This window comes from Canis lupus, chromosome 34 (genome assembly GCF_003254725.2).
Source record: "Canis lupus dingo isolate Sandy chromosome 34, ASM325472v2, whole genome shotgun sequence".
Classification (NCBI taxonomy): Eukaryota; Metazoa; Chordata; class Mammalia; order Carnivora; family Canidae; genus Canis; species Canis lupus.
In genome coordinates, this window is record NC_064276.1 from 39,276,863 (window position 1) to 39,294,304 (window position 17,442).

At 37.4% G+C, this 17,442-nt stretch overlaps 1 protein-coding gene across 6 annotated transcripts in view; it reads left to right on the forward strand.

The window, feature by feature from the left end:
• Nucleotides 1-17,442, forward strand: part of NAALADL2 (N-acetylated alpha-linked acidic dipeptidase like 2) — a 1,264,638-nt gene that overhangs the window by 822,742 nt on the left and 424,454 nt on the right. For all 6 annotated transcript variants that reach the window (XM_049105642.1, XM_049105641.1, XM_025425633.3 and 3 more), the window contains one exon: nt 9,593-9,743. In XM_049105642.1, the coding sequence (XP_048961599.1) occupies nt 9,593-9,743 (151 nt within the window). The remainder of the gene's footprint in view (nt 1-9,592; nt 9,744-17,442) is intronic.

A 17,442-nucleotide genomic window follows, 5' to 3' on the forward strand; every position in this document is an offset into this window, starting at 1 on the left:
AGCCTGCTTCTCCCTCTCCTTGTGTCTCTGCCTCCTCTGTGTCTCTCATGGATAAATAAATAAAATCTTTAAAAAATATATTATTTTTTGTTCCTATTGAGCATGATTTGCCTAATAAAAGCAACACCATGCCTACAGATGGAGTCCGGCAGTTGGTAATATGAGCAATTTGTTTATTCATACCAATTATATATTCTCTCCCAATATTGACTGTAAGTACTGTAATCATGTTAAAAAAAACTGATGCGTTTTCAATTCATGAATTTCCTTGACAGAGGAAAAGACCCCAGGCCACTGTGTTTTCTATCCCAGTCTGAGATCCCTCTCCTTGAAAATAATACGATTTAGGTTAATACTTGCTCATCCCCACTCTATGACTGTTTATCAGTCTGGAGCCTAGAATAACGTGCCCGTGTACCATAGGTGGACCCAGCACTTAAAGGAAAGATCAAAAACATAGAAATAAAATACAGCATTCTCTTCGATATTTTGAAGCTACAGTTGGAAAAAATGATAGCATAGTTAATTTTTTAAGATTAGCCTTCTACGCGGCAAACATTACAACGGTTGTCCAGTAACTCGATTGAATTAAAAATGTTAAAGAAATTTGCAAAGTTACTTTTTTTCATGACTTAGAAGTAATATAGCGTAATGGGAAGACCAACAAGAGAATAAATCTCTCTACTCTGAATATGCTATTAGCTGTGTGGCATGATCGAGTCTTCCTTATTTCACGATTACTTCATTTGAAATGAGAAATACTGCACAGGCCACAATGAGACATTAGTTTAAGTTGAAATAAAAATGTTGTACATGAGGATACCTTACAAAATAGATACTCTCTGCCTCCTCCCTTTCCTCCTTTCCTTCCTTCCTTCCCCCCTTCCTTCCTTCCTTCCTTCCTTCCTTCCTTCCTTCCTTCCTTCCTTCCTTCCTTCCTTCCTTCCTTCCTTCCTTCCTTCCCTCCTTGTTGAATTGCAATGATAAAAGTTGAGGATTCTTTTTAGAACTTCAACAACAGGCTTAACTTTCTGCATAACTTCAGTTTTTTTCTTCACAAAAGCAGAAGGTCATTGCTTCTTATTAATCTCACTAGAATTATTTAAATAACTTTGGATACATTAAGTAAAGCAATTTGAAATCCAAGTAGAGGTGTTGAGTGAAATCAAAAAAGAATGCTGTGATTATGCCTTGGATATACTCCGTCTGATTACAGTGAATATTCCTCACCATGATAGTCTTTTTTTTTTCTTTAACAAAGGAAAAGTGAGTTTATTTCTGAAATATAACGAAGCAAACAGGAATCTTAAAATCTCTTTAATGGCATACTAACAATACAATACATAATTAAAGGGCAAAACAACAAACCTATTAACAGGGAAAACAATCTCAAAAAGGAAGAATAACAGTAAATTTAAGCCCTGAAGTTAAAATATCTGCTTAAGGAATGATTACGTATTATACATCCAATATTTTTTATTTTTCATAAATGCCAGAGCCATGTAAATTAAATGGATCAGAATTTGCTATGAAATGCTAGGTTTGTGGTTTTGTTTTTTTTCTAGGTTTATTTTTATTTTTCTGTTACTCTGGCCACGAATCCTTAACACATTCTGTTATAATGCATATTAATCCCCCCTGACAGTATTTTCTAAAAACCCAAGTCTTTTTAGCAATCTAAATAAACAGGCATATAATTCACACAGTATTGATTCCACTGTCCTCTCGGAAAGCAAATCACAGCAAGAGAATCTGATGTGTTTTATAAATTCACCCTTTAGCCAGTCTATTTGTCTTTGTAAAGGATGGGTGTATAATTGAAAGGAAAGGTGTGCTTTAGCAGAAAGATTGCCAGACTTGAATTTGGAAAATTCTAGTTTGATCCCTGGAATTACCACTTAGTAGTTCTGACCGTGGGTCAAGCTCTTAACCTTTCTGAATCACAATGTCAACAACCACATAGTGGGAATTGAAATGACGAATCAGATATTCTGAATGAAATTCAACAAATAACTTTGGGTACCGTGTCTGGCTCATAGGAGATGTGCAATTAGTACTTGATGATTTGACTTAAAAACGGCCTCAGAAGACTTAGATTCGGATCACAATTATTTTCACAACGTTTGGCACCTCACGTGGGCGTGTGAGTTTGCTAGGGCTGCCGTAACAAAATACCACTGGACGGTTTCAAGAGGGATTTGTTTTCTTACAGTTTTAAGGACTGAAAATTTAAGATCATGGTGTTGATGCGTTTGGTTTATCCTAAGACCTTTGTTCTTGGCTTCTCAATTGCCTCCTTTTTGCTGTGTCCTCATATATACCTTTTCTGTATGTCCATACATTTCTGATGCATCTCTCTCTTCTTCTTATGGACATTAGTCATCCTGGATTAGAATCCATCAGCATACCCTCATTTAACCTTAATCACTTCTTTAAAGGGTCTATTTCCAAATATAGTCACATTCTGAAGTACAGAATGTTAGGACTTAAATGTACAAATTTTAGGGGAACGTAACTCAGCCCATAACACTGGGCCTTAATTTTATTTGTAAAACTAAGGACTTCTTGTTATATTTGCTCTTGTTTTCCACCTGAAGACTCAGAAAGCTTTTCTAGTCATGGAGGCCAGAGGATTGGTTCTAGGGCTCGGCCAGTGCTGTGAAGCAGCTAAATAACAGAGGAAACCACAAGCTTCCAACGTTGATTCTTGAAATTGAGTGGTAGTTGAGGACTATGCATTGCAACCCATGAAAATAAAAGGAGCAAAGCTGACATTCAAGGGGTTCAAAAGGATGAACTGATGACTTAGGAGCCTCTGTAGATGGATTAAAGTCTAGCCGTGGAAGTCACAATGAAGACACTGGAGAGGTGGATTGTTCAATTCATAACAATGCCCTCCTTCTGAAATAGGAAGAAAAAATACATTTTTATTGAAAAGTAAGAATAGAAGTCAATAAGGGAAGACGTTAAATGGCAAGAATCAGAACAGGGTCCTTTCTCTTTACGATTCCTGGCTTTGATCTCCTTTGAATGATTTTTTTCCCCCTGAATATATAAATACCAGGCAGCCACTCACATGCTGCCAATCTCTAGGCAATGAGAATATAAACCTATATTGGACCATTTTTAGGTACCAGGCTGAAAAAGTAGCTTTCAGGGAGCTTTGAGTTTTGTAAGACCTGTTCAGTAGGAATGCTGGATCCAGCCCGTGGATTTGTAGTACCATTTATTTCAGAGGCAATTGTTTGGCAACTGTTAGGACCTAGCTTTATACACCATACGCAAGGAGAAATGTATTAATATGGTTCACAGCAAGAAATATGGGATCAGTCACCCTGAAGTTCACCAAAGACATTTTATCTGCAAGACCCTGTCAACAAGACAAACTCCCATGTTCAAATCCCAGCGTGTTCGTCTCCACCACTCCTTATCTCTAACTTTTAGATAACAAAACATAAAATGAAATAGGACAAAAATCAAACCAAATTCTGCTTTAATTGAGTGTTTTTATAGAAGTTTAAGAAGAAAGCGACACATTTAGTTGAGTGTGGGGGAAGGTTTAATTTCAGAAATGAGCTGACCTAATATGTTATATTCACTTTTTGACAGATTATATATATATATATATATATACAAAATGATACAAACAAAAGGTAGTGGGTGTGAAGTGTAGAGCAAAATAAATCCATGTACTCTATTTGTCCCCATATGCATTGTGTATTCATTCACCCATGGATACACTAATTTATTCATCAGCTCAACAATAGATGAATCGTTTGCTGCCAGGTACTGGACTAGGCACTGGGCATATACAATAAAGCCGTAGCATTCCTGTCTTCAAACAGGTCCAGTGCTACTAAAAATGACCCTCAAATCCTTATGAATCCATGGAGATAAAAAAAAAAAATACAACGAGACTTTATTTTGTGGACTATAACGGCTTCAAGTGATGACTCTTGTCCTAGCTGGAAGGGAGCGGACTGACATTGCACACACAAATGGAAGAGCCTCCCAGGACGACTGTTGACCCTTCTCAGTGACTAGTCCAGCGCGTGTCGTGGGCACCTCCGGTACGTTGAGGACTCTGTACCCATGAATACTTCAGTGAAGAGCGCGTTGGCTCCGCACTTCGAGATCTCTGAGCTGGATAAAAGGGTGGGAGCTCTGTGGATAGGAGGCTGGTGTAGCGATTTCTGTTTTCATGGAGACACGTTCCTAGGGCACTTTGTGTAAGTTAGGAAACGGTGCCCTTGCAGGGTGTACGGCCCGGTGGGTCAGGACAGCATACCAGCCAGGGGCCGTGGCCTGCTTGTAACACTTGAGCTCAGGACCATTTGCTTGACTCAGTTTTTATGTCTCCATTCCAATTTCTAACTGGCTCTGTTTTGTCAACTATCGTCTTAGTTTGCGAGGTGGGAGGCACGATGACAAAGAACCCCACACTTATCACATAGTACTTGAGAGGAAAAGGATAATCAAAGTTCAGTATTAGGAAATCTTAGCCTTATATTTGCGCTCTCTTTTTGTGAATTAGACCCCTAGTGTCATCATCACCCTACATTCAAGCGATCTGACGTGGGTCCTGAGAAAACAACAACTTTTGCCTGTGCTCCCAGGGATGGTCAAAAGCAGACAGCTGGGGATCCCTGGGATTGAGTCTCACGTCGGGCTCCTTGCATGGAGCCTGCTTCTCCTTCTGCTTGTGTGTCTGCCTCTCTCTCTGTGTCTCTCATGAATAAATAAAATCCTTAAAAAAAAAAAAAAAAAAGCAGACAGCCCAATGACAGCTGGCTTCATTCTTTTTATATTGACTCGCCTTTGAATGCATTTTTTAAAAGTATCATCTCACCAGAATAGTAGATCTTTTGAATATTTTATTTTATTTATTTTTATTTATTTATTCATGAGAGAGAGGCAGAGACACAGGCAGAGGGAGAAGCAGGCTCCATGCAGGGAGCCCGATATGGGACTCGATCCCGGGTCTCCAGGATGATGCCCTAGGCCAAAGGCAGCGCTAAACCGCTGAGCCACCCAGCGATCCCCTCTTTTGAATATTTTAGGCAATCACTACCTCACCATGTTCAAGATACAATGCTAACAATGCAGAGGAACTTTTTTTTTTTTTAAATCTGACTTAATATAGGCAGGCAGTCTCCTCAGTTGCCAACTTCTGTGGAAATCCAGCCATAGATAATTTCTGAAATTAAGTCACCAAAATAAGCTACTTATTTAAGAGCGTGTGGTAGCCAGCAAGGGATAGCATCGTGAACCAGGCTTGACAACATCAGAGAAGTGTACACCTGAGGTCCAACCATTACAGGCAGAGGATGGGGAAAAATGGGTAAAATCACATATAAGCCTATCTCTTCAGGGTTGTAGGGAAGTAATCAACTCTGGCAAAAGACCCTACAGTGTTAAGCTACATTGCTTCGGGGGCCCCTGGGGGGCTCAGTGGTCCAGCGTCTGCCTTCGGCTCAGGTAGTGATCCTGGGGTCCTGGGATCGAGTCTTCCAGGGAGCCTGCTTCTCCCTCTGCCTGTGTCTCTGTTTCTCTCATGAATAAATAAATAAAATCTTTAAAAGCAAACAAACAACTGCATCACTTCATTATAAGCTGTCACGTATAGAAAAATATATATTGATTATAAAAGAAATCACAGTGTATTACCAAACATAATCAGAGGAAACAAAATATGCAATTGTATTTTATTTTTCATTATGGCAAATTCTGAGTCGCTAGGTTTCTTAAAATTTATTCAGTCAGATAGTTAATGTACTGACGTTTTTAAAAAGAGATTTTTGAAAATAATTTGACTATCCCACTAAAGCAGGGTCAACGACAACAAAAATTGTGAATTGCCACTTTCTTTTCTCGTGTCCACAGCAGACAACTCTCATAGAGCCATTTCCCACTTTTCACTGACCCTGGACTTGGCCTCAAAATGCTTCCTCAGCAGCCACTCATTGCCAGTTAATTGGGGTTAACACTTAATATGAAAACTATTCATCATTCCACTGGTTAACTGAACTTTCTGAGAGCAGGGACTTTGTCCTACTTACCTCCGTATGGCAATGCCAGCATATTACCTGCACAAAAGTGGCACTCCATATATAATAGTGAATAAGTACTCCAGGAATTGTAAAAAATTTTCACTAGCAGGTAATTTTCAAATAAAATATGCAAGTGGCCAGTTACAAGCAAAAATAAATTTAACTTCACTTTAATTAAGAAAAAAAATAGACAAGCAATTTTTGGCTAGGTTGGCTAATATTTCTGAAAAAGTTATATTTAATTCTGATGATAGAGGAAACGTATACTCAGCTATATAACTTGGTAAGAATGTAACTTATGACAGTTTTTCTGCCGGGAAAATACTTTACCAAAAATCATAAAAATAGCAGTACTTTCACTTAGAGTTTCTACCTGTGGAAATATATTTCATGAAAAAAAAATACTTGTGTAATGATTTAGCTGTAAGGAAGTTTGTTGAAGTAGGATATAAAAAAATCAAATTTGTAAGAGCAACAGTCAAGGATTGTTCAAGTACCATGTTATGGCCTTTGTATATATTTTTTTGTTTCAAATTTTTATTTAAATTCTAGTTAACATCTAGCGTAATATCAGTTTCAATATTTTATGAATCACTCAGAATTTAGTTCTTTTTTAGTGATTTAGTGATGAGTGCCCATCACATCGCCTGCCCTCCTTAATACCCCCTCACCCATGTAGCCTGCCGCCCACCCACCTCCTTCCCTCAACCCTCAGTGTGTTCTCTATAATTGAGTCTCTTATGGTTCGCTTCCCTCTCTGTTTTTTTTCTTCTCATACGTTCATCTGTTTTGTTTCTAAATTCTGCATATGAGTGAAATCATGTGGTGTTTCTCTGACTGACTTATTTCGCTCAGCGTGGTACTCTCTAGCTCCATCCCGTCATTGCCAATGGCATGATTTCAGCCTTTCTATATTTTATTATTATGTAGCACATCCCCACATGGATATAGTACACAGCTCTTAATACTGTATAAAAGCATACTTATCAACATGGACACATATTTAGTATGTGTTTTTAAGTGGAAAAAATAGAGCTTGCAAAATTGTGGCCTTATTTTGTGAGTATATGTGAATATGTGCCTAAAGCTCTAATAAAAGGATTTAGAAACTCCAACATATTACCATTTGCTATCTCTTGACAGGAAGATAGGACTGTTGCTATTATTATTATTATTATTATTATTATTATTTTCCCTGTATCTTTTTTTCTCTAATGATCACAAGTCACTTTAGTAATATTTTTTAAAAAGTAGTTTTTAATATTTAAAAATTGCTATCTGGAGTTGTTTATATATTTTTTCTTGATATATTCTTCTGAGTAAGCAGAACATTCAAAATCATTCCATTGATTATTCTTTTTAAAAATAGAGATTTCAGCATCTAAACATTAGAAACCTTCCCTGAGGACTTCCGTGTGAGCTTTTGGAGAATCAGTCTTAAATCTGGCCCTCTTTATTGACAGAGTCTTTGCACTCTTTTCCTTTTCTCATTCCTCCCCTCTCCCTAAATTCATCTCCCTCTTCATTAAAACACTGATGGGAAAGTCATAACATATGAATCAATTGTTCTTTGCTTAGATTCTCAGGAATTTTTTTTTCTGATTAATAATGGAATATCTTATTTAATATAATGCATTAATAATTAATACAGATTTGTTCATAAATCAAAAATTAATGTACAGAATATTTTTAAAGGATTTGAAAAAATGCCATTAATGTGATGTACTTACATCAAGTATTTTTATTTTTTCTGCATATAGCTTCTTTTATGTAAAAACCATATTATATGTACAATTATGTTTTATTTTTCCAGTAGAAGTGCATCCTGGGGCACCTGGGTGGATCAGTGGGTTGAGCATCTGGCTGTTGATTTCAGCTCAAGTCATGATTTCGGGGTCCTGGGATCAAGGCCCACACTGGGCTCTACACGCAGTGGGAAGTCTGCTGGCAATTCCCTCCCTTTCCCTCCACCCCTCCCCACTGTATGCACGCTTTCTCTCAAATAAATAAACAAATCTGTAAAATCTTTAAAACAACAACAAAAAAAGAAGTATATCCTAAGTATTTTCTCAGAGTTCTCTTTTTTTTGAAGAGTAGTTGCAGTGCCAAACCAGCATCTTTTCTCATTTGTTCCTTCTTTTACCAATACCGTTGAATGCCTACTGTGCACCTGCTAAGTGCCAGTGTACACTGCTAGAGATGATAAGGATGATTCTGTCCCCATGGAGGGGCCCAGCCAGGCCCACAGCTGCCCCCTTGCTTAGTCCACTGTAAAACTCAATAAAGAAGACAAGCAGTAACAGGGGAGTGGAGGTGTTAACTAGACTCCCACAAGGAACAGCAACTGCCGACCTTACTATGTCTCCATTATTAACTCCCCCAGTGTCCCCTAAGTGCTCTTCCTCTCTCAGGGGGGATCAAATGGATTACCAAATTATGATGACTGCTTTTCACATCAGGTAAGTCACACTAAGATATGTAAGCTCTTTACCCCAGAAGTTAATTTACCAAGTTAAAATAAAAAGGACCTGAGATGCCATGTTCATCTGCTCCATCATACTTAACGCGTCATGTACGTACTGAAGAACACAGAGGAGTCTGCATTAGATACGTCTCAAGTGAAATAATCAGGAACTGTTTTCAAGGTCTTGAATGACAAAGACAGAGCAGGGACTGACCCTTCGGAAGGAGGCCCCGTGTTTCTTTCTGTCTTTCCGTTGCTGGATCTGGGAGGTATAGCTGGAGTATCCAGGGCATGGACTGGAGTGGGCTTCAGGTGCCTAGAAGGGGTCAGGATGGTGGCTCTTTGCCAGATGTGAGGAAATCTTTCAACATACCAGCAACTGGTATGACAGGCTCAGCCCTAGGAAACAATCATAAAATGCTGCAGGGCGACTTTCTGCTCGAAGAGAAGGACATGACAGTGGCCAGAAGAGTTCTCCTACAGCAGAATTTCATCTTCGGTCGATCCTTTGTTAATCTTCTGAAAGTGAGACTCCAGACCTACCTAGATAATTAAAAATGAGAGGGGCAGAAATTGCACGTGTGGACAACTGAACTCAAATATAGGTGTTATAAGAATGCTGCTAAAATAATGTTGAGACAGAGGAAAAAAGAAAGAGGCCCCTCGAGGAACTCAATGACTGGGCTTGATAAATGGGAAATATGAAGCATCTGCTTATTTTAAAAGAAAAAAAACTATAGAGAATCATTTATTTATTTTTGGTGGGGGTCATCTCATTTTAGTCACAGTTATCAAATGGCAAAAGTACTTTCAATGCACATGATAATTCTTTTATTTATTTATTTTTATTTTTTTTAAATTTTTATTTATTTATAATAGTCACAGAGAGAGAGAGAGAGAGAGGCAGAGACACAGGCAGAGGGAGAAGCAGGCTCCATGCACCGGGAGCCCGACGTGGGATTCGATCCCGGGTCTCCAGGATCGCGCCCTGGGCCAAAGGCAGGCGCCAAACCGCTGCCACCCAGGGATCCCGATAATTCTTTTAATAGTTTTTTTTTTTTTTTTCTCCTCTCTTTAGCTTTCCTTATTGGAAAAGGCTGGATTTGGTGGTGTTCTTCTATATGTTGATCCTTGTGATTTACCAAAGACTGCAAATCTTAGCTATGATGCCTTCATGGTGTCACTGAACCCAGGAGGAGACCCTTCTACGCCTGGTTATCCCAGTGTGGGTAAGTGTGTTGTTCATCTTTAATATTATTTTAAGCATTACATGTCGTAATTTAGAAGTACATATGAAATTAATCAAGGGGTGGCAAGGTCGAAGAACTCTTACCATTCTGTAGGTAAAAAATGATTTTTTTTATCTGCTCAAGTTAGAGACTACTCCAACAAGGCATAAAACGTTTTAAAAAGTTTGTAATAGATTTTTGTCTGGACCAGTTGCAGTATAATGAGCAAAAAGAAGACATATTTTATGTTATTATTGATTGACTGAAAGATAAATTACTACTGGGTGGCAGAGGCACTCCATATAGGTGGAAACCATATACAAATACCTAGAAGGATGAAGTACCTGCTGCTTTAGGGTGTCTGTAATTACTTTAAGTACAGAGTCGAGGGGTAAATACGGTCCCGTTAGGTGACCTAAGTAGTGGAAAATGATGCTGGGGCAGAATGGAGTTAATATGATCAACTCATCCGGCTCCCTCAGGGAAGGGATCTTATTGGTTTGGCCAGTCACTGGTAGCTTGAAGATGACCATCTTCGCATCAGACATCCTTCCTTCTCTCAATAGGTTGTGTTCACGTTATTGAGGGGTCATGTGGCAGAGAGAAGACAACTGATTTTGGCAGGTGCTCCCTGCATCATTGAGTTTCTGTCCGATGTGTCATTGACAAGTAGTCCATTAATACAGTCTTGGCTGGGGAAGAAGCTCCGTGACCCTTCTTCCAGGGTGATAGTAACCCATTAACCATGACACTACAGTCAGTAATTAAACTAACAAAAAATTCATGTAATTATTCATGTGCCCTGCCAAAAATTTTCCCTGTTTTCTACAAAATAGCACAAAAGACTTTCTAATTATCTTGTTCAAGTCCACTTGTCCTCTGTGTACATTGACTTTACTGATTAATCAATAACTCTCCAAGAAAGAAGTAAATTGAATCAAATATGAGTTATAATTTATAAATTTTGTTAGGTCTACTGATTACTGCTTTGTCCTCTAAAGCACACTTTTAGTAATGCATTTAAGGTTTTTTCTTGAGACCTTATTGATATGTATTTCTTATAGTCTATTGTCTCATTATTAGAATTTCAGAATTAAAATTAGGAGATGTCCATCTACATCGCCAAAAATGTCAGTCCACTTGTCTCATTTGCAAATGCTCTAACTTCCCTGGGTTGTAACGCCTCAGTTTCAGGAGTCTACATATGACAGCTAACTTCTTCGTGACAAATCAATGGGCTGCAATGCTATCAAAAAGCTGCTTTATGAATATTCTGTTTAAATTGGTATATTGACCAGTTGGCAACATTTACTCAACATTTTTTTTTTTTTTTTGGCTCAGATCATTTCCTAGCTGTGGAATTCAGTAATATCTAGCGAAATGTTGGCCAGAGCTGCAAGCAATCTCAGAATGCTTTTTCCTTTCCTTCCTTTCCTTTCCTTTCCTTTCCTTTCCTTTCCTTTCCTTTCCTTTCCTTTCCTTTCCTTTCCTTTCCTTTCCTTTCCTTTCCCCTTCTTTCCTTTCCCCTTCTTTCCTTTCCCCTTTCCTTTCCCTTTCCTTTCTCCTTTTCTTTCCTCTTTCCTTTCTCCTTTCCTTTCCTTTTCTCTTTTCTTCCCTTCCCATCCCTTTTCTTTGAAATAATTTCAACTCACAAAAAATTTCAAATAGGATATTTAAAGAATCTGTATGACTTTATCCCAGACTTCTCTCATATTAACATCTTATATAATATAGCACTTCATTATCAAAGCCATAAAATTAACATTGATACAGTGCCGTTAACCAATTGTAGACTTTATTCAGATTTCTCCAATTCTACCCACCCCCCCTCTTCTGATCCAGCATCCAATCTGGAATTCCATGCTGCATTTAGTTGTCTTGTTTACTTAATCCTCTTCAGCCTGAAATAGTCCCTCAGTCTCTCTTTTATTCTCTTGATCCTTTGGAGAATACTCGCAGTTTAGTTTGTAGAATATCTCAGTTGAGCTTGTCCAATATTTTCTAATGATTCGACTGTGGCTATCAATTTTTGGCAGGGATACTGCAGAAGAGATGGTGTGCCCTTCTCAGTGCCTTCTATGAGGAGGTACGTCACGGGCACGGGTCATTTCTCATGATGCTAGCTTGTAGCTTTCAGGTATGGTGCTGTCTGCTAGTTTTCTCTACCGTGTAGGTATTCTTTTTTTCCCCTTTGTAATTAACAGGCATCTTCTAGGAAGATATATGAGGCTACCTAAATATCCTCTTTCTTATCTTACTTTTCCTCATAAATAATAGTATTCATCAATAGTTCTTTTTCGTTTCAATTATTTCTGTGATATTTGCCAGGTCCTGATTTTTCTCTTTCCATTATTCCTTTAGAATCCTGCTTAAAGAAACATTTTTATAATATGAGTAGTCATGCTCCCTGCCTACCTTCTTTAGCAACAGTGAAATGACTAACCATTTTGAACAAAATTGCAGGCCAGAATTCTTAGACTCAATTACAAAATATCACTGCAATAAATAACATTATTTACTGTATTACTAATGTAGTCATAGAGGATTCACATGGGAAATTCCTTTACAAATATCATGCCAGTGTGTGGGGGTCGGTGGGGGGAGGATGTCTCCAAAATACACAGAAAAGGAAAAGATTCAATTCATTGTATTTCTCGTTTTGTCCTGGTTGCTAAGAATCTCTGGTTAAGTGTAGTGACTTATACCACTGGTTTCTGATTCATTTATCCCTCCCTCTTGCAATTATCTTAAGATCTCTGTGTCTTATGGTTTTATTCACATAAAAAAATAATGCAATCCTCAGTTTTGTGGACAGAGAATAAGGAGGAGAAGGCAGGTTGTGAATTGTAAATAAAAACTACAAGTAATAAATTGTTCAAAGTTAATAATAGTATCTGGCTTCATACCCTACAATACTGTTAGGTAAATGATTATTAGAGGAATTAATATAAAATTACCACTTTTTCCATTTTTAGGAACTCTTGTTTTATTAATTAATCTAAGGATGATTAAGCTCTAAAGAAGGGTATAGAATAATACAAGTCCAAGTAGGTAGTTTTGTTTTTTTAAATATGTACATAATAAACAGAAGAGCGTAACAAACTTTCCATATGCTTCATTGATTATCTACAATTCTCCTATTTTTGTGTTGTCTGTACATCTCTTCATACCCCACAGCACCACTTGTTTTTATGGAAAAAAAAACATATAAATTGAAATGCACACATCTTAACCAACAAAAGGATATACCTGTGTAATCTCTGTGCCTATTTAGCGATACTACATTTTTATCACCTTGGAAAGTTCAGAGCCAGTGCCCATCGCCAGCGCTTGCTAACTACCAGTCTCACTTTTACCATAGTACAGAATTTTGGCACTTCATGCAAACGGAAACCTGATGTATGCATAATAACATGTGCAGGTTCTTTTGCTTAGTATAATGTCTTTGATGTTTCTTCACACTTGCACGTAACAGTTTGTTGGGAAGTATACCACAATTTCTGCATTGGTTCACCTTGGTATCTCTCAAATAAGCATGCCAAGGCACTCTTCCACAACACATGATCCAAATGGATTGTTCGAATAAGACAAGGGAAGGAACTTCCTATAAGATAGTTATGCTCAGTATGTCTCGTTGCCTACCTAAAAAGGTCTTGATTATTATAGAATCAGAGCAAAGAGTAAAAAAGGTATTTTTTTTTAAATCCTTTCCTCCTATAACACAGAAAATAATGTCTTCTCATCTTTTTAACAAAAACAAGGCTTCAGTTCATTTGGCATATTAATCATTCTGAACCTTATTTCTTTTTACCTTAAAAATAATTATACTAATATAACATACACATTGAGATAGATAGATGATAGATATAGATAGATGATAGATAGATAGATAGATAGATAGATAGATAGATAGATAGACAGTCAGACATAGGTCCAGATCTTACAAGACTATAAGGAAATGCAGTATCTCAAACTTTGTCCCAGACCCTAGTAGGAGTTCTGAGGATGGGGCCCAACCATCTGTATTCCAACAAACTCCCAGGTGATTCTGATGCAAATGAATTTTGAGACCTACTGAGCTAGAGAACTTTATGCTTTATTTCCAAACATTAGTTGGGCCACTAGGACGACTGATCTAAGCTTTATGACCTCATGTTGCTGTTCTTTCAACATTATATATTGCAGCCTTTCATTTTCCCTGCCTCCATGTCAATCAGGACTGAGGAATATTTGTGTTCTGCAGCCTGGACCCTATTTTTATACTCCATTAGCTCTCAGAAAATATTGGTTGAGTGAGAAACCTGTTTCTTTAACATGACTACTGGTCTTTGATGATTCTGACCTTGGGCTATACCCTGATTTTAATTAACCTAATTAAAACTAAAAAAAAAAAAATATTGTGTATAAGCATATACCTCTGATGGGTTTGTTTACAAAATACCTGGTTTTTCTCCTTAAATTCTTTCACACCTATTCAACCATTCAGAACAGCCAAAATGCTGCTTATAATATTAGTATGTGAAAAATCTAATCTATTCTCTTAATTCTTTTGATAATTTATCAAATATGTCAAAGATTAAATGTCCAAGATATCAGACTTGATCGTAATTACTTCCACCAACTTGCTACAAGTATTTCAGCTACGTTAAACCGTGGGCTAGGCAAACCTCATTCCCTAGAACCATCTAATTTTAGAATTCCAAGAGATTTTATGGTTCCTGTAAGGTTCATATAGTTTTGAGGCACAAAACCTGGATCAGGTTAGGTGGAGGCTCATGTAAATGAGGCATACAAACTGACATTCACAGTAACTGCTCATAATTATAACAGCAGTGATCAGTTATAATCAAAGATATGCTTAGCTTCAAATCATTAATTGGTTTTGCTCAAAGCGAAGAGGGATTCAGAAAGCTGTGGGTGAGAATAAGTACAGGGAGGTGAGAAATGGACACCTTTGAGAAGCCTATCAGTTAGTCTGTGTTGGAACATGGAAAAGAAAACCCTTCCCCAATTTCTAAGCTTCAGATTGTCTCACCACCAGACTAGAAATAGTATTAGCAATTAGAAGTCCTTTTCTTTCCATATTATTATTATTATTTTTTAATCATTTATCTTCCAAAACCTCTGCTGGCTAAAGAGTTTATTTTCATTTTACTACCATCTCCAGGTAACTGCCTATCTCATCTATGAACAACTCGTTAATTGAAATCCAAATTTCTTTTATGTTGACTTAGACTTAATCCTCCTTGTGCCCAATTTCCCGACATCCATCCTCATTCAAAGTTTTGCGTATATGTCCCTCACTCTGTTGCAATCCCGTCTCCTCCCCGTGCCGCCCTTACCCCCAACACCCCGCCCTCTTTTTCTTTGTTTTATATTCTGGAGAGGAAAGTGGTTTCAGTGGTTTTACTCTAGTGAAGTGTATCAAACGACACACTTTATTTAATATTCCCAGTGTTACAATTCAGTGGATCCGCGTGTTTACCCGCTGTCTGTTCAACATCACTCCTGCCAAACAAAACCACTCAAAGAATAAAGAATATCACTGTAATTTGTGACAAGTCTTCTCCACGTGTTCTTGGTCCAGTTACCTGGACAAATGTTGAAAGACTGACTTGACTTGGCACTAAATCAACTGAGACCGTGTTGAACTATTCCCTGACTAGAACAGTGGGAAATATGAATATGTGCCTAGTTGTCAAGACAGTGTTAGATATTCACAGCTTGAAATGCCTTGTCACTTTGTTGGGGAAAAAAAAATAAGGTGCCTGTATTTTTGTTATTTTACTCCAACTGGTGGTTCTTGTATGTGTCCTGAAGGCTTGAGATTTACATGAAATATTGTCCAAATTAGTTCTAAGAACCATTTGAAGAGTGGCTCATAGTGAAGCGGATTTTCAGTACATTTAATTTGCATTATGTTGAGAAGAGAGGTTGTTTACATTCAAACTGCTCCTTTCAAAAACCTAATTTTTTTTGGAAAAATAATCGTAGTTACCTAAGTTTTCTTGGTCCCAAAAATTTTATATGGGAAACTTATAATTGATGGCTGAAATGTCTAAGGTTACAGCCCTTTTAGAGAATATTTTTGAATTATTATTGTTCGTAGACAGTATATGTGCCACATAGTTTATTAGGCAGAATGTTCTTATTACTGTACTCGGAAGTCTCTATTTTAAACTAAACACCTGCTCTATCAATGGAGACAATCAGTTGTTTAAGAATCGAAGTTTCCACAAAAGTCTATGGGGATTCTAAGAAGATGATAAAATCTACTGTTTGGGAAAAATGATTTATCAGTAAATTGCCATCTCAATGAAGATAAGAAGCTAATTGAAACAATAGAAAAATTAATTTTACTTTTTTAAAAAAGATTTTATTTCTATGAGAGATAACGAGTAAGATAACAATTAGGGAGGAGAGGGAGAAGCCGGCTCCCCACTGAGCAGGGACCCCGATGTGGGGCTCAATCCCAGGACCCATGGCCTGAGCTTAACTGACTGAGCTACCCAGGTGCCGTAATTTTCCATTTTTATAGGATTTTGTATGCTTTATCTTAAATCTTTCAACAGGATAGTTTTTGCTGTCCCTTTCTCGATAAGTAAATTGATCCTTAGAAAAACTGAGCTTTAAGCAAAGATGTCAGGCTAGTATAACCAGCACTTAAATCCCGAGTAACCTAACTTCTAACCAAATGAGGGTTCGTTCCAGTAATACTATCTTGCATCAGCCATAAAATTTACGTAAATGAGATTTATGAAAAAAAGAGTTGTATTTAGTGTGACATCAGACAAATGATTAAGTTTGATGTTAAAGAATGTGTGGCTTTGTTTCTTTTCCCCCTACTTTTGACACCTGGTTAAGTGTAATGTTGAAAGTGAAATATAAAATACTGCAGTAAAATTATAAAACTTGCCTGCAGGTTTAGACTGTATCAATATGACATCAGACCGAATTTGGATTGAATTATATGCAATCGCCAATATCCTTACAGAGTATTGTTTTCTACTCTTATCTACAAAAATACAATAATTATAAAAGAAATTATTATTAAAGAAATAAATTGAACAATTAACTAACCAAAGTATATGAAAAAAACAGTAGCAACAAAAGACCTTGTTTTATTTTTATTTTTTTCAATCACAACATGATATAGATTATTTTAGTGGAATATATTCAAAACCTGTCATTTCCCCAACTTTATTAACCTTCTTCTTTAATAGCTTTAAATGCTATAAAATACAGCCATCTGAGTATCTTTCTCAAAATACAAATTGTTGTAATCATGGGTACAACCCACTTTTTCAAGGTACTAGAAAGCAGAACATATCAGCTGAAATTGCATAAAAGAGCAGGGATATGCCTGAGAAATAATAAATCATGCTGAACAACACAATTTTTTAAAGGATTTCTTTATTGGGGCACCTGGATGGCACAGTGGTTAATTGACTGACTCTTGGTTTGGGCTCAGGTCCTGATCTCAGAGTTGTGAGATGGAGCCCAACTCTCCGTGCTCAGCGGGGATTCTGTTTAAGAGTTTCTCTCCCTCTGCCCTTCCCCCCATCCTCTCTCTTTCTCTCTAATAAATGAAAAGATCATCTTTTTTTTTAAAAAGATCTATTTATTTGAGAGAGAGAGTGGAGGCATGAGCAGGGAAAGGGGCAAAAGGAGGGGGAGAGACAGGATTGTCTGCGCTGGT